General features: G+C 47.5%; 1 protein-coding gene and 1 non-coding gene across 2 annotated transcripts in view; one reads left to right on the top strand and one right to left on the bottom strand.

Moving 5' to 3' along the window:
- The window catches only part of ARMH1 (armadillo like helical domain containing 1), a 33,324-nt gene extending 26,272 nt beyond the window's left edge, over positions 1-7,052 (top strand). The window contains exons 6-11 of the mRNA XM_057310696.1: positions 5,607-5,729; positions 5,819-5,891; positions 6,038-6,167; positions 6,260-6,337; positions 6,598-6,679; positions 6,729-7,052. Of these exons, the coding sequence (XP_057166679.1) occupies positions 5,607-5,729; positions 5,819-5,891; positions 6,038-6,167; positions 6,260-6,337; positions 6,598-6,679; positions 6,729-6,871 (629 nt within the window). The 3' untranslated portion in view covers positions 6,872-7,052. The remainder of the gene's footprint in view (positions 1-5,606; positions 5,730-5,818; positions 5,892-6,037; positions 6,168-6,259; positions 6,338-6,597; positions 6,680-6,728) is intronic.
- A 5,101-nt stretch (positions 7,053-12,153) lies between these two features.
- On the bottom strand, positions 12,154-12,270 carry LOC113254843 (U5 spliceosomal RNA). Its single transcript, XR_003315966.2, has one exon. It is a non-coding gene; the product is annotated as a U5 spliceosomal RNA (small nuclear RNA).
- Positions 12,271-14,428: the final 2,158 nt, after the last annotated feature.

Raw genomic sequence — 14,428 nt, 5'->3', positions numbered from 1 at the left:
CATTACCTGAATGGCGCTGGAATGCAGGATCCAGTCAATTCTTTTCAGCATTTATGGACTGGTTTGAGGCTCTGGGTGGGCCGAGATGCCTCAGATATGTTCACTGGAGTTCACAGTAGTGGAGATACTATTACTGGATGACACCAGTACTCCATGGTGAGAAAATAGTGCTGTAGGGCCAGAGACACAGGACATCTTCTCCTCAGTGGTCCAGAGTGGGGGCAGAGGGAGAACAGGCCAGACAGACCTACTTGAAAGCTAATTTCTAGAAGAATAAGTAACAATGGTCAGGTGAAGAAGACTCTTTTTTCTGATACTGGTAGGCTAGGAAATTTGGATCAATCCCCTTTCTGGAGGGATTGAGGTTAAGTTGTTTTTACTCACAACACTTCTGATACCAAATGGGGGGAGGGAGGTTTCCACACCAAGCAATTGTCCACTTGTCCGCAGACATCAGTTGGGTACCCTACAATTCAATTCAATTCTGACACTAACTACCCAGAGTTAGCCTCAGACTCCACAGGCTTAAGGGCTCAGCACCTCAAGACTGCCCTTACTTCAAATGCCAGTCATAAGTATTACGTCCCCTTGTTATTCATACTTCTGTCCAACTTGGCTACAAAGCCAGGGCGTTCATGCAACCCTTCTTCCCTTTCAGATTCAACCATTTGCTAGAACAACTCACAAAACTCAGGAAAGCATTTTGCTTACTATTAACAGTTTAGTATAAAGGATACAGATCAGGAACAGGAAAATGGAAGAGATGTGTAGGGCAAGGTATGGATTGGGGAACTGCTTCGGGCACAGCACCCTCCCACACTTCAATGCGTTCACCAATCCAGAAGTTCTCTGAACCTATCACTTCAGAGTTTTTATGGAAGTTTCACTATGTAGGCATTGTTATCGGTGACTGATGAGCAAATCATTGGCTATTGGCTACTGTACAACCACCTGCGTGGTCCAGGAAACCTCAAGTCTTGAACTCAGACAAAAGTGGTTCAGAATTGTTAGTGCCCAGGTAGCTGAAAGGAAGAAAGGAAAATGCTCTTTGGAAGAAAGTATCTGCATCCTAGCTCTGAAGTTTTTTCCTACAATAAATTTTGCAAATATAAGACCAACCCAGGGACACCTGGGTGGCTCAGACAGTTGAGTGTCTGCCTTTGGCTCAGGTCATGATCCCAGGGTCCTGGGATCGAGTCCCACATCGGGCTCCTTGCTCAGCGGGGAGCCTGCTTCTCCCTCTGCCTGCTGCTCCCCCTGTTCGTGCTCTCTTTCCCTCTCTCTGACAAATAAATAAATCTATAAAAACAAAACCAAAAAAAAGACCAACCCAAAGAGTAAGACAGCTGTGCACACAAAGAAGTCACTAGAAGTGACTAGTAGACTGGGAAATGACTCTTAGAGACTTCAACCTATCAAAAACTAAGTTTAGGGACACCTCGGTGGCTCAGTCGGTTAAACATCTGCCTTCAGCTCAGATCATGATCCCAGGGTCCTGGGATTGAGCCCTGTGTCAGGCTCCCTGCTCAGTGGGGAGTCTGCTTCTCCCTCTCCCTCTGCAGCTACCCTGCTTGTGCTCTCTCTCTCAAATAATTTTTTAAAAATAATAATAATAAAAAGAAAAGAAAAATCAGCAAGTATATAGAACTCAACAGCGTCAACCAGCAGGGTATAATTGACATTAATAGAACACAATTCTACATTTCCAGAAAACTGAAGGGGCGGGAATAATTCCTAATTGATTTTATAAGGCTAGTATTACCCTAATACCAAAACCAGACAGTGGCAGTATAAGAAAAGTACAGATCAATATCCTTCATCAATATAGATGCAAAAATCCTTAACAAAAGATTAGCAATTAGGATTCAGCAATATATAAAAAGAATCATACATCATGACAAATTGGGGTTCATTCCCGGAATGCAAGGCTGGTTCAATATCCAAAAAAAACAATCAGTTTAATCTACCAAATTACCAGGCTAAAGATGAAAAATCGCATGATTATATCAATCAGTGCAGAAAATGCATTTGACAAAGTTAGTACTCATTGATAATAAAAACCCTCAGGAAAATAGGACTAGAGAGGAACTTCCCCCACTTGATTTTAAAAAAGCATCTACCAAAAGTCTACAGCTAACATTATACTTAATAGTGAAACACTGAATGCTTTGCCCCTAAGTTCAGGAACAAAGCAAGCATATCTACTGAAGGATTACTACTTGTCAAAGAAAAATGATCCTAGGAGACAATTCTCTATAGGTCTGTCACATTTCTGTGTGTCTTTTAAGTGAAATACCAACTGCTCTTTGTCCCAGACTATCTTTCAAGGATGTTGATGAGCAAACAGCTTTGGAAAATAAAGATATTTCCCCCTTTAGAGCAAAAGGCAGGCATGCTTACTGACTGTAACATTCAGGTTCTCTGAGATAAGCGTTTCTCATTGTAGGGCACACAATTGCACAAGCAGGCATCCATGTGTGTTACCCCCATAGGGCTTGGGGGCAAAGGGATTTGATGCAAAAAGAGAAAAGTCACATAATCAATATGAAGAATATTTTAAAAAGACATCACTAAAGATGCTACACTCATTAAAATGATAAAAAAGATGATATAATGAACTTTTTTCAATGTTTGCAAATGTAGGTGAAAACTGCTTAAAATTATAACCTACCAAAATGGACTTGTGAAGAAAGAGAAAACAAACAGTTCTCTAACCATTAAAGAAAATGAATCAGTATTTTTTTTCATAAAATCAGCTTTAGAGAATTATATCAAACATTCAAGATAAAATTCTCGTATTCACAAACTTCTCAAGATTAGAAAAAGAGAATACAAACCCCAACTCATTTTCTAAGGTTAGCCTAATCTTTTTTTAAGGTTAGCCTAATCTTAATATAAAAATCCATCGATGATAGCATGCAAAAGAGAAATTACACACCAATCTTACTCATGAACATAGCTGCAAAAACTCTACACAAAATACTAGCAAATTGAATCTAGCAACATATGCCAGGGATAATACATCATCTAGGAATGCACATATATATTTTATAGTATTCATTATTTTTAAGATTTTATTTATTTATTTGTCAGAGAGAGAGAGCATAAGCAGGGGGAGCGGCAGGCAGAGGGAGAAGCAGGCTCCCCGCTGAGCAAGGAGCCCGATGTGGGACTCGATCCCAGGACCCTGGGATCATGACCTGAGCCGAAGGCAGATGCTTAACCGACTGAGCCACCCAGGTGTCCCGCACATATATCATCTTAATAGGAAAAACGTTTGAAAAAATTTAATATCTGTCCAATAAGAGAGATCTACAAAAAACTATAGCAATGCCACACCTAATAGATGAAACATTGGAAACTTTTCCTTTGGGCTCAGAAATAAGGCAAACTTGCAAACATTCCTCTGCATGGAAATCTTTAGTAAAAGGCGAGACCCAGATCTGAGGAGAAACCAGAGTATACTTAGCTATGTTTGCGACTCTTTCCATAACCGCAGTTCTCCAAGACTGGTGTCTATTCCTATGCAACAGTCACCCTGCTAGGAAAATTTGTGAAACGGGTTTTTGGAAAAGACATAAGTTGATCCAAGGAAACAGGGAAATGTGCAGTTTTAAAGGGAAATGTAGTACCAAGGGTGGCACCCATGGATATGCAAATGAGCCCTCTGGGTGACGGTAGGGTTGGCCAACAGTAGTGCTGGGTCCACAACCTGGCCCACCCACTGCTCCGGGTGGGAGGGGACACAAAACATTTTCTAAGGCGCTCCTGGGTGGCTCAGCTGGTTAAGCATGGGACTCTTGGTTTCCCTCAGATCACGATCTCCTGGGTTGTGGGATCCAGCTGCCTCAGGTTCCTGACCCAGTCTGCTTGAAAGATGCTCTCACTCTGGCCCTTCCCCCATTTATGTGTGCACTCTAAACAAGTATACAAAAAAAAACAAAACAAAAACAACTCCCACAATAGAATGATGTTTACTGATTTAAAAAAAATAACAACAATAAGGCATTTTTTAAAGTGTTGCACAATTCTAGGGGGTCTTAGGATCCCAAACAGCATTGTTGTCTCACAGTTGAATCGAATCTGTTAAGGTTTTAATGAGTGAAGAACCTATCTTTGACACAGACAATGCCTAGCCTTATCTAAGTAAGGTCTCCAAAAATTGCACTACCGATTCTCTAGCGTTTCACCCCACAAAAACCCTTGGCGCCTACACCAAAGACCCAACTAAAACAGAGAGAAACAATATGTACATTGTGCCTGTGCCCATCGTCCCGGATACTGGCTGATCCCCCTACGCTTTTGGTGCCTTTGCACCTAACGCCAAACGCTTTTCTTCCACGGCAGAGAATTCTCTCAAGCTTATCCTTACTGGGCAAAACTTTCCAGACAAGGTATATAAAAGGTTAATTTTCATTATTCGAAGAGATATTACTGGTAATAGTTCCCATGTGTCTATATGAGTTCTGGTATGTAAATGAGCTAGTCAGGGAACCCCGCTTCCTGGAAGTCTCGGCTCCCCTAGGAGTAAGTGGAGAGATGGGCTGCATCTGACTGCTGCTCTGGGGAGCATGGTTCTGTCTCTGACGTAGCAAATACGTGTGTGTTTAAAATAACACTTACCCCAGTGTTCCATCACATGACCAACTCACCCTGCCCCCTTCCAGCTCTGCCTCTCTCTGACTCCTCTCTTTTTGCAAAGATACTCCGTTTTCTCCGTCTTCCCAGGCACCCCCACTGCCTGACCCTTTTTGTAATACCATACTGTGTCCCTGGCGTGACAGGTGTTCAGGGCAGATTCGCCCAAAGGCTGAGTGAATGCATGGAAAGTATCTCTAGGAAAACCCCCTCAATAAATTCTAGTTCCCCCTTCATTCACTAACCAAGTCTTTCCTTTTGCTTCCGCCCCTTCCTGGCTGTGGTCCTTTAGCCAATAATGCTTTATCTCTGTTCCTCATTCCCTCAAAAATGAAATGGGCTAACAGTCACAGTGTCATTGCAAAGCAAACCTCTTTTGGTTATGGTGAACTTTGATGGGATGCTGTGTGGAAAGCCTAGGGCTCCATAAATGGTTTGTCAGAAACTACCACAGTCTCCTTCACTTCCACCCTTCTCACTTTCTGCCACACATTCTCCACCCACTCGCTCTGTCCCCCTCTAACTCCCTGTCTGTGCCCATCCTTTCTCCCTTTGAAGACCTAGCCCCTCCTACCTCGGTGACATCCGGATTCCCGGATTCCTCCGAGCCTAAAGTGGCCCCACCTCGGTGGGGCCCCAGCTCTGACAGCCTCTAAGCCTCCTTGATGGGTGGGCTCACCATCCAACCTTTCCTCCTCCGTCTATGGCTAGTTATGCAAGGGGTGAGCGTGGGGAGATGAGGCTCGGCCCTCTCCTCCTCCTCTTTAGCCACAGATCCAGGGCGGCAGGACTGAGGTGTTGCCTGCCCAGCTTCCCCCACACACGGCTTGCACGGTGCTGGCCAGTAAAAGGTGCAGGAAGGGAATGGGGGTAAGGGAAGAGACTTGGTTCAAGGGGGTCTTTGCTTGCTTGGTGGGGATGGGGGTTTTGGAGCGTCAGGCCTCCCCAGCGCCTCTGCCCTTCCCCAGCCATCGAGCTTATCAAGGACCTGGTCAACTACGACGTGTGCCAGGCGCTGCTCAAGGGCCTTGTGGAGCTGCTGATACCGTCCTTCAAGGAGACCAGCAAACTGCAGCCCAAAATCTTCAACGGTAGGGTGCCGCTCGGACTGAGGCTGCGAGGCGGGGGTGCTGGGCTTGGGAAGCGGGGCCTGCAGCCTCACGGCCGCCCTCTCCGCCAGACTCCTTGGTTCCCCAGCTCACCGCCCACCTGCCAGTGTTCTTGCAGCAGGCCGCGGCGGCCAAGGCCATCGGGTAAGGGGGCAAGCGGGCAGGGGGAATGGGGGATGCGGCAAGCCAGGCCGGCGCTGCCCGCGGGTCCCGGGGCGGGGGGGGGGGGGCTCGGGCCGCGGGGCGCCGGAGGGTCCCAAGGGTCGCAGCCGCCCGAATGCCCGGCCCAGGGTCCTGGCGCGCAGCAACATGAGCATCGCGGAGAAGATGCTGCACCTGCGCGTGGTGCACAGCCTGTTGGCCGCCATGGGCAACTCGGACCACAGCAACAGCCAGCGGCAGGCCAGCCTCACGCTGGAGGTGAGCGGCGGGGTGGCGCGGGGCGGCGCGGCGGGGCCCGGGCGAGGGCACCGCAGTCACCCCGCCGTCCCGCCCCGCCGCCGCCGCCGCAGTACTTCGTGCAGGTGTTCCCGGTGGTGGAGGAGCACGTGCGCAGGTCCATGGGAGAGGAGCTCTACCAGCTCTTCCTCGTGAGTGCCCCGCCCCGCCCCCAAGAGCCGCGACCCCGACCGACCGGGCCGCCTCCACGGCGTCCCTCCCCCGGGACACACCCCCTACACACGCTGGGCCGGGGGGCCGGCTGCTGGAGGGACCGCCGGGGCTCGGGCTCCTCCCCACCCCCCGGCGTCCTTCCGGTCCCTTCCCTGCGCTTCCGGTCAGCCCCGTGCCCACCCCCAAGTCCAGACTGCCCTGGCAGCCTCCGCCAGGCTCCCCTTGCTCCCGTCCTCAGAGCAATGCCGGGGACTTGTACATGAAAATAGATAGCGTTCAGGCGGACATCCTGGCGGCCAACAAGGTCAATGTTTCCAAAGGTGAGTGGGGAGGGAGGGGACTTGGGCCAGAGGCGCAGCGGGCACCCAGACTCAGGCTCGCCTCCCCCGCCTCCAGCATTACACCTCAGGGGCGGCCCCCACAGCAACACGAGCTTTTACCTTGACGCTCATGACCACCAGCTGGCTTACGTCACCTACTTCCAGAAGGAGGATATGGAGGGAACGGAGTAACAGAGCCTCTGAGGCAATCCAGAAAGGCCCAGGCTGTGTTTCAGGAAGCCTGGCAGAAGGATCCTGGGGTCACGCTCGCGGTGACTCCACTGGCCCCAGGTGGGAGGCTGAGGGTTGGGCCTGCCAGTAGGGGAGAGGGAGAGCGCTGGCTGGCAAGAATTCAATAAATAGTCTTGCTATCTGTCTGTTCTCCCTGTAGGGGGGAGGGGGGATTAAATGAGAGCTTTGCTGATGGGCTCGAGTGCCTCTGCTCATCCACGAAAAAAGCTGGTTCGGAGGGAAGGAACATCAGCATCCTGGAAGATTTAAGGGCATAGCCTGAGGAGAGACCCTCACCTCTGCTCCCTACTGCCCCCTACACTCTCTCCTCCAGGAGACCACACTCACCTGCTTTTTCTCCTACCCCTGGTTGCTTCCTCTCATTCTCTTTCGCTGATTCATCCTCTCAACCCAGCTTCTTTCAAATTGGAGTGACCTTGAGCCTCTATCTACTTTTTCACCCTGCTAATCTCATCCCGTGTAAGAACTTTAAATGCCATTTATATGCCATTGACTCCATTTCTATTTCCAGTTAAATATTTCCATCTCTTTGTGTCCAAAACTGGACTCCAGATCCTGTGCCACCTTCCCCAACTCAACTGACGGCAACTCATCCTTTCTGCCACTTCGAACAAAATAGTGTTCTCCTTAACGTCTCTCTTCAATATCTGTATCCGTTCTGTCTGTTGACCCTACCTTCCAGATATATCCAGAATCCAGCCATATCTCACTACCTCTGTTGCTAATACCCTAATCTGAGCCACCATTGTTCTTCCTACTTTGTTTTCCCACCATCGTTTAGACTACTCTAGAGGCTTTTCTACCCCCATTCTCTTTGCAATACAGCAGCCAGGATAGTCTTTTATTTTATTTTATTTTATTTTATTTTATTTTATTTTATTTTTTAAGATTTTATTTATTTGAGAATGAGAGAGCACAAGCAAGGGGAGATAGAAGGAGAGGGAGAAGCAGGCTCCCGCAGAGCAGGGAGCCTGACGTGGGGCTCGATCCCAGGACACTGGGATCATAACCTGAGCTGAAGACAGACGCCCAACTGACTGAGCCACCCAGGCACCCCCAGGGTAGTTCTTTTAAACTTAGATTCTGTCACTGCTCAAAACCTTGCAGGGATCTCCATTTCAGGAACAGTAAAGCTAAAGCCCTTCCTGTGGCCTGCAGGGAGGACCGTAGGCAATCTTGTCTCCTACTTCTCTCCTTCACTGAATAGCATAGCTATATGGTTCTTAGAACCTTTCACCTCAGCTATATAGCTACATGGTGAACTCCCTCACCTCCTTGCAACTCTATGCAAAAGTCACCTTCTCAATGAGGGCTGCTTACATTACCATTCCCTATACTCTGGTCCCCAAGTCCCTTATGCTGGTACTTTTTTCCCACAACAGTTATTACCTTATTTATTTGTGTATGGGCTCTCTCTCCACCTGTGTATATGCTGAACTAGGTCAGGGGTATGTTTGTTCTTTACCAATACATCCCAAACACTGAGAACAATGCCTGGCATGCACGTGTTAATAACTGAGGTATAGTGAGGAAATTGTCCATCAAATCAGAGGAAATGAAGTCCGATAGCAGTAATTCTCCAGGTGGCCACAAGAGGGCATCGCCGGCCCTGATAGTGTTAATCTAAGGCAGCCCAGCCTTTCCCTCAGACTGAGCTTTGAGAGAAAAGTTAACAAAATATAGTTATGCTTTCTATAAAGGTAAATGGGTTTTCTGTTTTAAAGAAGTGTCTGTTTTTAATCTTCAGATAGTCTTTGTTTTGTAGAATGATGGTAAAAAGGTACCCCAGAAATTTTTTGGAAATTTTAATAATTGGAAAATCCAAAAATCTGGAAGCCACTGGTCTAAGGTGACCATAGTTCAATAAAAACAGTAGAACTTTTAAAATTGAATCTTATGTATAATATAAATATGTAACTCATACACATTACATGGAATTTATTAATATATATTTCCCCCACTTTTTATAAGTTCAAAGCTACAAAAAAGTTGAAAGAAAAATACAGTGAATAAGGCGCCTGGGTGGCTCAGATGGTTGGACATCTGCCTTCGGCTCCAGTCATGATCTCGGAGTCCTGGAATTGAGTCCCGCATCGGGCTCCCTGCTCCTCGGGGAGCCTACTTCTCCCTCTGCCTCTGCCTGTCTCTCTGGGTCTCTCATGAATAAATAAAATCTTGAAAGAAAGAAAAGAGAGAGAGAGAGAGAGAGAGAGAAAGAAAGAAAGAAAGAAAGAAAGAAAGAAAGAAAGAAAGAAAGAAAAAGAAAGAAAAGAAAGAAAGATACAGTGAATACCTGTATACCTGTCACTCCTGGACACATTTGCTTTCTCTCTCTCTGTGTTTACTGAGCCACTGGAAAGTTTCACTTACTGGGGCGCATGGCTGGCTCAGTCAATAGAGCGTGCAACTCTTGATCTCATGGTCCTGAGTTCAAGTTCCACATTCAGGGTAGAGATTACTTTTTAAAAAATGAAGTTTCAGTATCGTGACATTTCACCACTAAATACTTCACGTTATGTTTCTACTAAGAATAAGGACATTCTCCTACATAATTACAATATCATTATTTTGGTGGTCTGAGTAATGGTCCCCAAGTGTGTCCACATCCTATGCCTGGAACCTGTGAGTATGTTACTTTACATGATAAAAATAATATTGTGGGCGTGATTAAATTAAGGGTCTTGAGATGGGAAGATTATTCTGGATTAGCCAGGTAGACCCTGGATAGTCACAAGAGCCCTTATAATTATAGAGGGAGGCAGGAGGATCCAGAGTTAGAACTGGAGATGACAGGACAGAAGCAAGAGAGGTGGAGTGATGTGAAGGGGTCATATACAGGCAGCTTCTAGAAGCTGAAAGAGGCAAGGAAACAGTCTCCTGTAAAGTCTGTAGGAGGAAGGCATCCCTGCCAACACCTTGATTTTAGACTGCTGACCTCCAGAACTGTAAGAGAATAAATTTGTGTTAAATCACAAAGTTTATAGTTACTTGTACAGCAGCAACAAGAAAACCTATACATTTATTAATATCTAAAATAGAGTGCATACTAAAATTTCCACAACTGTCCCCAAAATGTAACTTCTGTTTTCTTTTCCCTTAGAAGAAAAAAAAAAAAGGTTTATTTTTGGGGGCGCCTGGGTGGCTCAGTCGTTAAGTGGCTACCTATGGCTCAGGTCATGATCCCAGGGTCCTTGGGGCGTCCTGGGATCCAGCCCCGGGTCAGTCTTCCTGCTCAGCGGGGAATCTGCTTCTCCCTCCAGCTCCCCCTACTTCTGTTCCCTTTTTTGCTGTCTCTGTTAAATAAATAAAAACTTTTAAAAACTATAAAACAAAAGTTTTATTTATTTTAGAGAACGTGCATGAATGGGGGAGGGGCAGAGAAGCAGACGCCCCACTGAGCACAGAGCCAGATAGGGGGCTCCGTCCCAGGATCCTGAGATCAGGACCTGAACAGAAATCGAGAATCGGGGGTGCCTGGGTGGCTCAGTCGTTAAGCGTCTGCCTTTGGCTCAGGGCATGATCCCAGGGTCCTGGGATCGAGTCCCACATCAGGCTCCTCTGCTGGGAGCCTGCTTCTTCCTCTCCCACTCCCCCTGCTTGTGTTCCCTCTCTCGCTGCCTGTCTCTCTGTCAAATAGTTAAATAAAATCTTTAAAAAAAAAAAAAAAGATTTTATTTATTTGAGAAAGAAAAAGAGGGAGAGCACAAACAGGAGGAGCAGCAGAGGGAGAGGGAGAAGCGGGCTCCCCTACGAGCAGGAGCGGGATGCGGGGCTCGATCCCAGGAGTCCAGGATCATGACCTCAGATGAAAGCAGACGCTTAATCAACCAACTGAGCCACCCAGGTGCCCCAAATAAAATCTTTTTTAAAAAGAAAAGGGAAGAAAAGCAGAAGTTAAAAGTTTTATTCAAGGGTGGCTCAGTCGTTAAGCGTCTGCCTTAGGCTCAGGTCATGATCCCAGGTCCCTGGGATGGAGCCCCCCATCAGGCTCCCTGCTCAGCCGGAAGCCTGCTTCTCCCTCTCCCACCCCCGCTCGTGTTCCCTCTCTCGCTGTCTCTGTCAAATAAAATCTTTTTTAAAAAAATGTCTGAATTAAAAAAAGTTTTATTCAAGACCTCAACAAAAACAGGTTACCGAATATTCTATTGGTAGCAAACATCTGTTGGGCAACTGCTCTGTGCCCCATGCCACGCACAGGAGACAGTTCAAGTTAATGCTTGGTGGTCTCCAACCTGTGAACACAGCAAATGCAAAGCCTTGGGGATGAAGTGTATCAGCCACCTCTGCTAATGTACTTGAATTTCCTGTAACGGTGCCATTGTTAGAGGGTAAGGCTGAGTGGGCACACACACCCCCGCAACACAAGATGGTTCCTTCCTTTTCCGTCCTCCAGGATGAGAGCTTTCATCCCCTCCCTCCTTCGGCGGTCAGCATCGCCTCTCCAACATAAACTCACTCCACAGCGGAACAATCCAAGCCACGCCTGAGACATTTTTCTAAAGATTAGTAAAGAGAGATGTAACGCAATCCACCATGAGCGACCTCGTGCCTAGAAGTACAAATAGACCCTTTGAGCAGTAGGTAGACCCATACACCCAATTCGTTCTTCGAGTTACCTAGTCAACAAATCGGCATCGTTGCAGGCGCTGGGCAAGTCAGGCGAAAGTGGCAGTTTACTTAAAATGCGCATGGGACAGAGATCTGCACTGTAGCGGGGATGTGTGAGAAAAACCCCGTAAGAAAAGTAGAGATTCTAGAGTAAAACCACGCGGAACTGGGTTACAGAAGTGCAAGAGCATCTCGCTCTGGATGTCCCACACCACTTTGGACCACTGGCCTCTGACGTAATCCAAAAGCAAAGACAAGTGGTGGTGAAACGAAAAATATTTACTTCACCGAGTCCAACACAAAAAACTTCTGTAACCAAGCGTGGTGAGTAGTTAAAATCAGCCACAGAGATTGAATAAACCCTTCTGGGCTTACAGCCAATTACACGCGAAGAGTTGAGCTAGGAGTTCTCACCACCCAAGCCGTAAATAAAAGAATAACCCATTTACATAGTATAACAAAACCTAAAATTGCAGTATCACTTAGAAACACCTGTACGAAAGTTCTTTACCAATAAACTCCCGGAAAAAACGGAGACACGTACATCCCGCTTTATACATACAAAACTACAATTCTAACACGTATTATGTCTACTTTTTCTACGCACCTTAGTAAGCCCTGCATACAGCAAGGCCTCAAAAAATTGGGTAAACACTCAGAATTGTTCCTCTCCACGGAAATCTTTAGTAAAAGGCGAAAGATTTATACGATCTGAAGAGAAACCAGAGTATAGTATCGGTAACACTCACACAGCTCTCGGGTAACTGTCACTCCTAGATCAGCAATGGTAGTTTCTTATCCAAAAGAGACAGTTACTTCTGCCTTTATCTCAGTCAATTCTGTGAAGGCATTCTCATTTCTGGGGGAAAAAACTTGAAAGAAAAAGAAAAATCTTGCCGTTTTAAAATAAGAACTACCCCCGGGTGCAATGCATTGTGGGTATGTAAATGAAGCTTGGTCACCAGCCTCCGGTTGCCGGAAATTCCTTAGTTCGCTTTCCTGCTAGGCCTAGAGCCACCACCAGGGAGCAGGGCAGAAGCCAGATTGGCAGGGAAATAGATGCCTGGTCCAGAGTCTCACTTTTTTTTTGTTTTGTTTTCATTTTGTTTTATAATTGACACTCCAAGGTAAAATTTAGCTTGACTTAAAAATTAAAATTGAACTCTAAGTCCTAAAAATAATTGTCTTCATGCATTCATTCAACAAAAATGTATTGAACCCTGTGTCAAACCCTGCGCTGGGTCTTAGGAATGTGTGGTGAGCAGTGATAACAGAATGTTCAGTGACACATGGGCCAAGCATGTAAGGATTCATCAAAGTAGGGTGGTGAGGTCATTCAGGGCAGCACCATAAGCAGTATGAGCCGGAGTAGTGAAAGGGCAAGTGGCTAAGTAGCAAGGACCAGATTTTCATGGGCCTTCAATGCCAACCAAAGAGCTTCGACCTACCTTGAGGGCAACGGGGAGCAACTGAAACTCTTTAAAGGACCATATGATCAGATTCGTAGTTTGAAGCAGCGTCAGCATCACCTAGTGTTATTGGTGTTATGAGTTGAATTGTGCCTCCCCAAATTCATTTGTTGAAGTCTTCATTCCCACTGTCTCAGAAGGTGACTTTATTTGGAAAGAGGGTCATTCCAGGTGTAATTAGTTGAGTTGAGGCTTCCAGAACTGTGAGACAATGTATTTCTGTGGTTTAAGCCACCCAGTCTGTGCTGTTTTGTTATGGAACTCTAGAAAATACACCTGGGTACTTGTTAGAAATCCAAATGATCAGCCCCCACCCCAGGCCTACGGAGTCAGAACCTAGGGGTGGGACCCCAGTGTCTGGGTTAACAATCCTCGCGTGATTCTGATGCAGGCTAAATTGAGAAGCACTGAACACCCACTCCAGCTCAAGTTTGGGGATTATAGCTAGCAAGAAATTGGGAGACAGATTAGGACACGAAGCAGTAAAGCCAGAGAGAAATAAGTGATGGCCCAAACTGCCCAAGGAACCAATGCAAGGTGAGGAGAGGCAAACCACTCAGAGAAATCCCTAAAGAACAGTGGCAGGGGCGCCTGGGTGGTTCAGTCGCTTCAGCGTCTGACTTCGGTTCAGGTCATGATCCCAGGGTCCGGGATGGAGGCCCACATTGGGCTCCTTGCTCCTCAGTGAGTCTGTGTCTCCCTCTCCCTCTGCCCCTCCACCTGCGCGCGCTAAGTAAATAAAATCTAAAAAAACACAAAAAACAAAAACCACAGTGGCCTGCAGGAGCCCGTCGGCAGGCAGGAGCATGTGCAATTAATTAGGAAGGCTGGCGGAAAACTAGGAGCGTGAACCAAACCGAAACCAAGGGCAGGAAAGACGTTTCAGGAAGGGAGTGGTCAGTTCTGTCCAATGCGGGAGATGGGGCGGCAAGGTCCATGGGCTTCAGCGGCGGGGCAGTTGCGGGTGACCTGGCCAGAGCGGTTTCAGGGAGTGGGGCGCGGCGGCAGTCCGACTACGGGGAGCGGGCGGGGGAGCGGAGGTCAGAAAGCGGGCGGGCGGTGCAGGGAACTCTACTGACAAGGCTGGCCCTGAAAAATCAGAGAGACCGAGAGACCCTTTCTGGAAAGGCGGGAGATCGAAGGCTAGCCCTCCGCCTCCCCCTTTTAAGGTTAGCATCTGGCCGAAGGGAAGGAGCCGGTCGGGGGACCGAGTGAAGGTCCAGGAGACTGGATTAAACGGTGCGGGGAGGGGCGAGGATGGTGGTCCACCTTGGGTGCGAGGAAGGACCCGGACTCCGGCTCGGTCACTCCGGCGGCAGGTGGGAGGAGGCGTGCAGGGAGACCCCACGGCGGTGACCCGCGCTGCAGCCCTCCAGCCTCCCCTCCCTCTCCGCAGCGGCCAAAGCCCCAACCTTGCAGC

The sequence above is a fragment of the Ursus arctos genome, unplaced genomic scaffold (assembly GCF_023065955.2).
Source record: "Ursus arctos isolate Adak ecotype North America unplaced genomic scaffold, UrsArc2.0 scaffold_12, whole genome shotgun sequence".
NCBI classification, from domain to species: Eukaryota; Metazoa; Chordata; class Mammalia; order Carnivora; family Ursidae; genus Ursus; species Ursus arctos.
The sequence above is the reverse complement of the archived record's forward strand: the minus strand, read 5'-3'. Positions and strand labels throughout refer to the sequence as shown.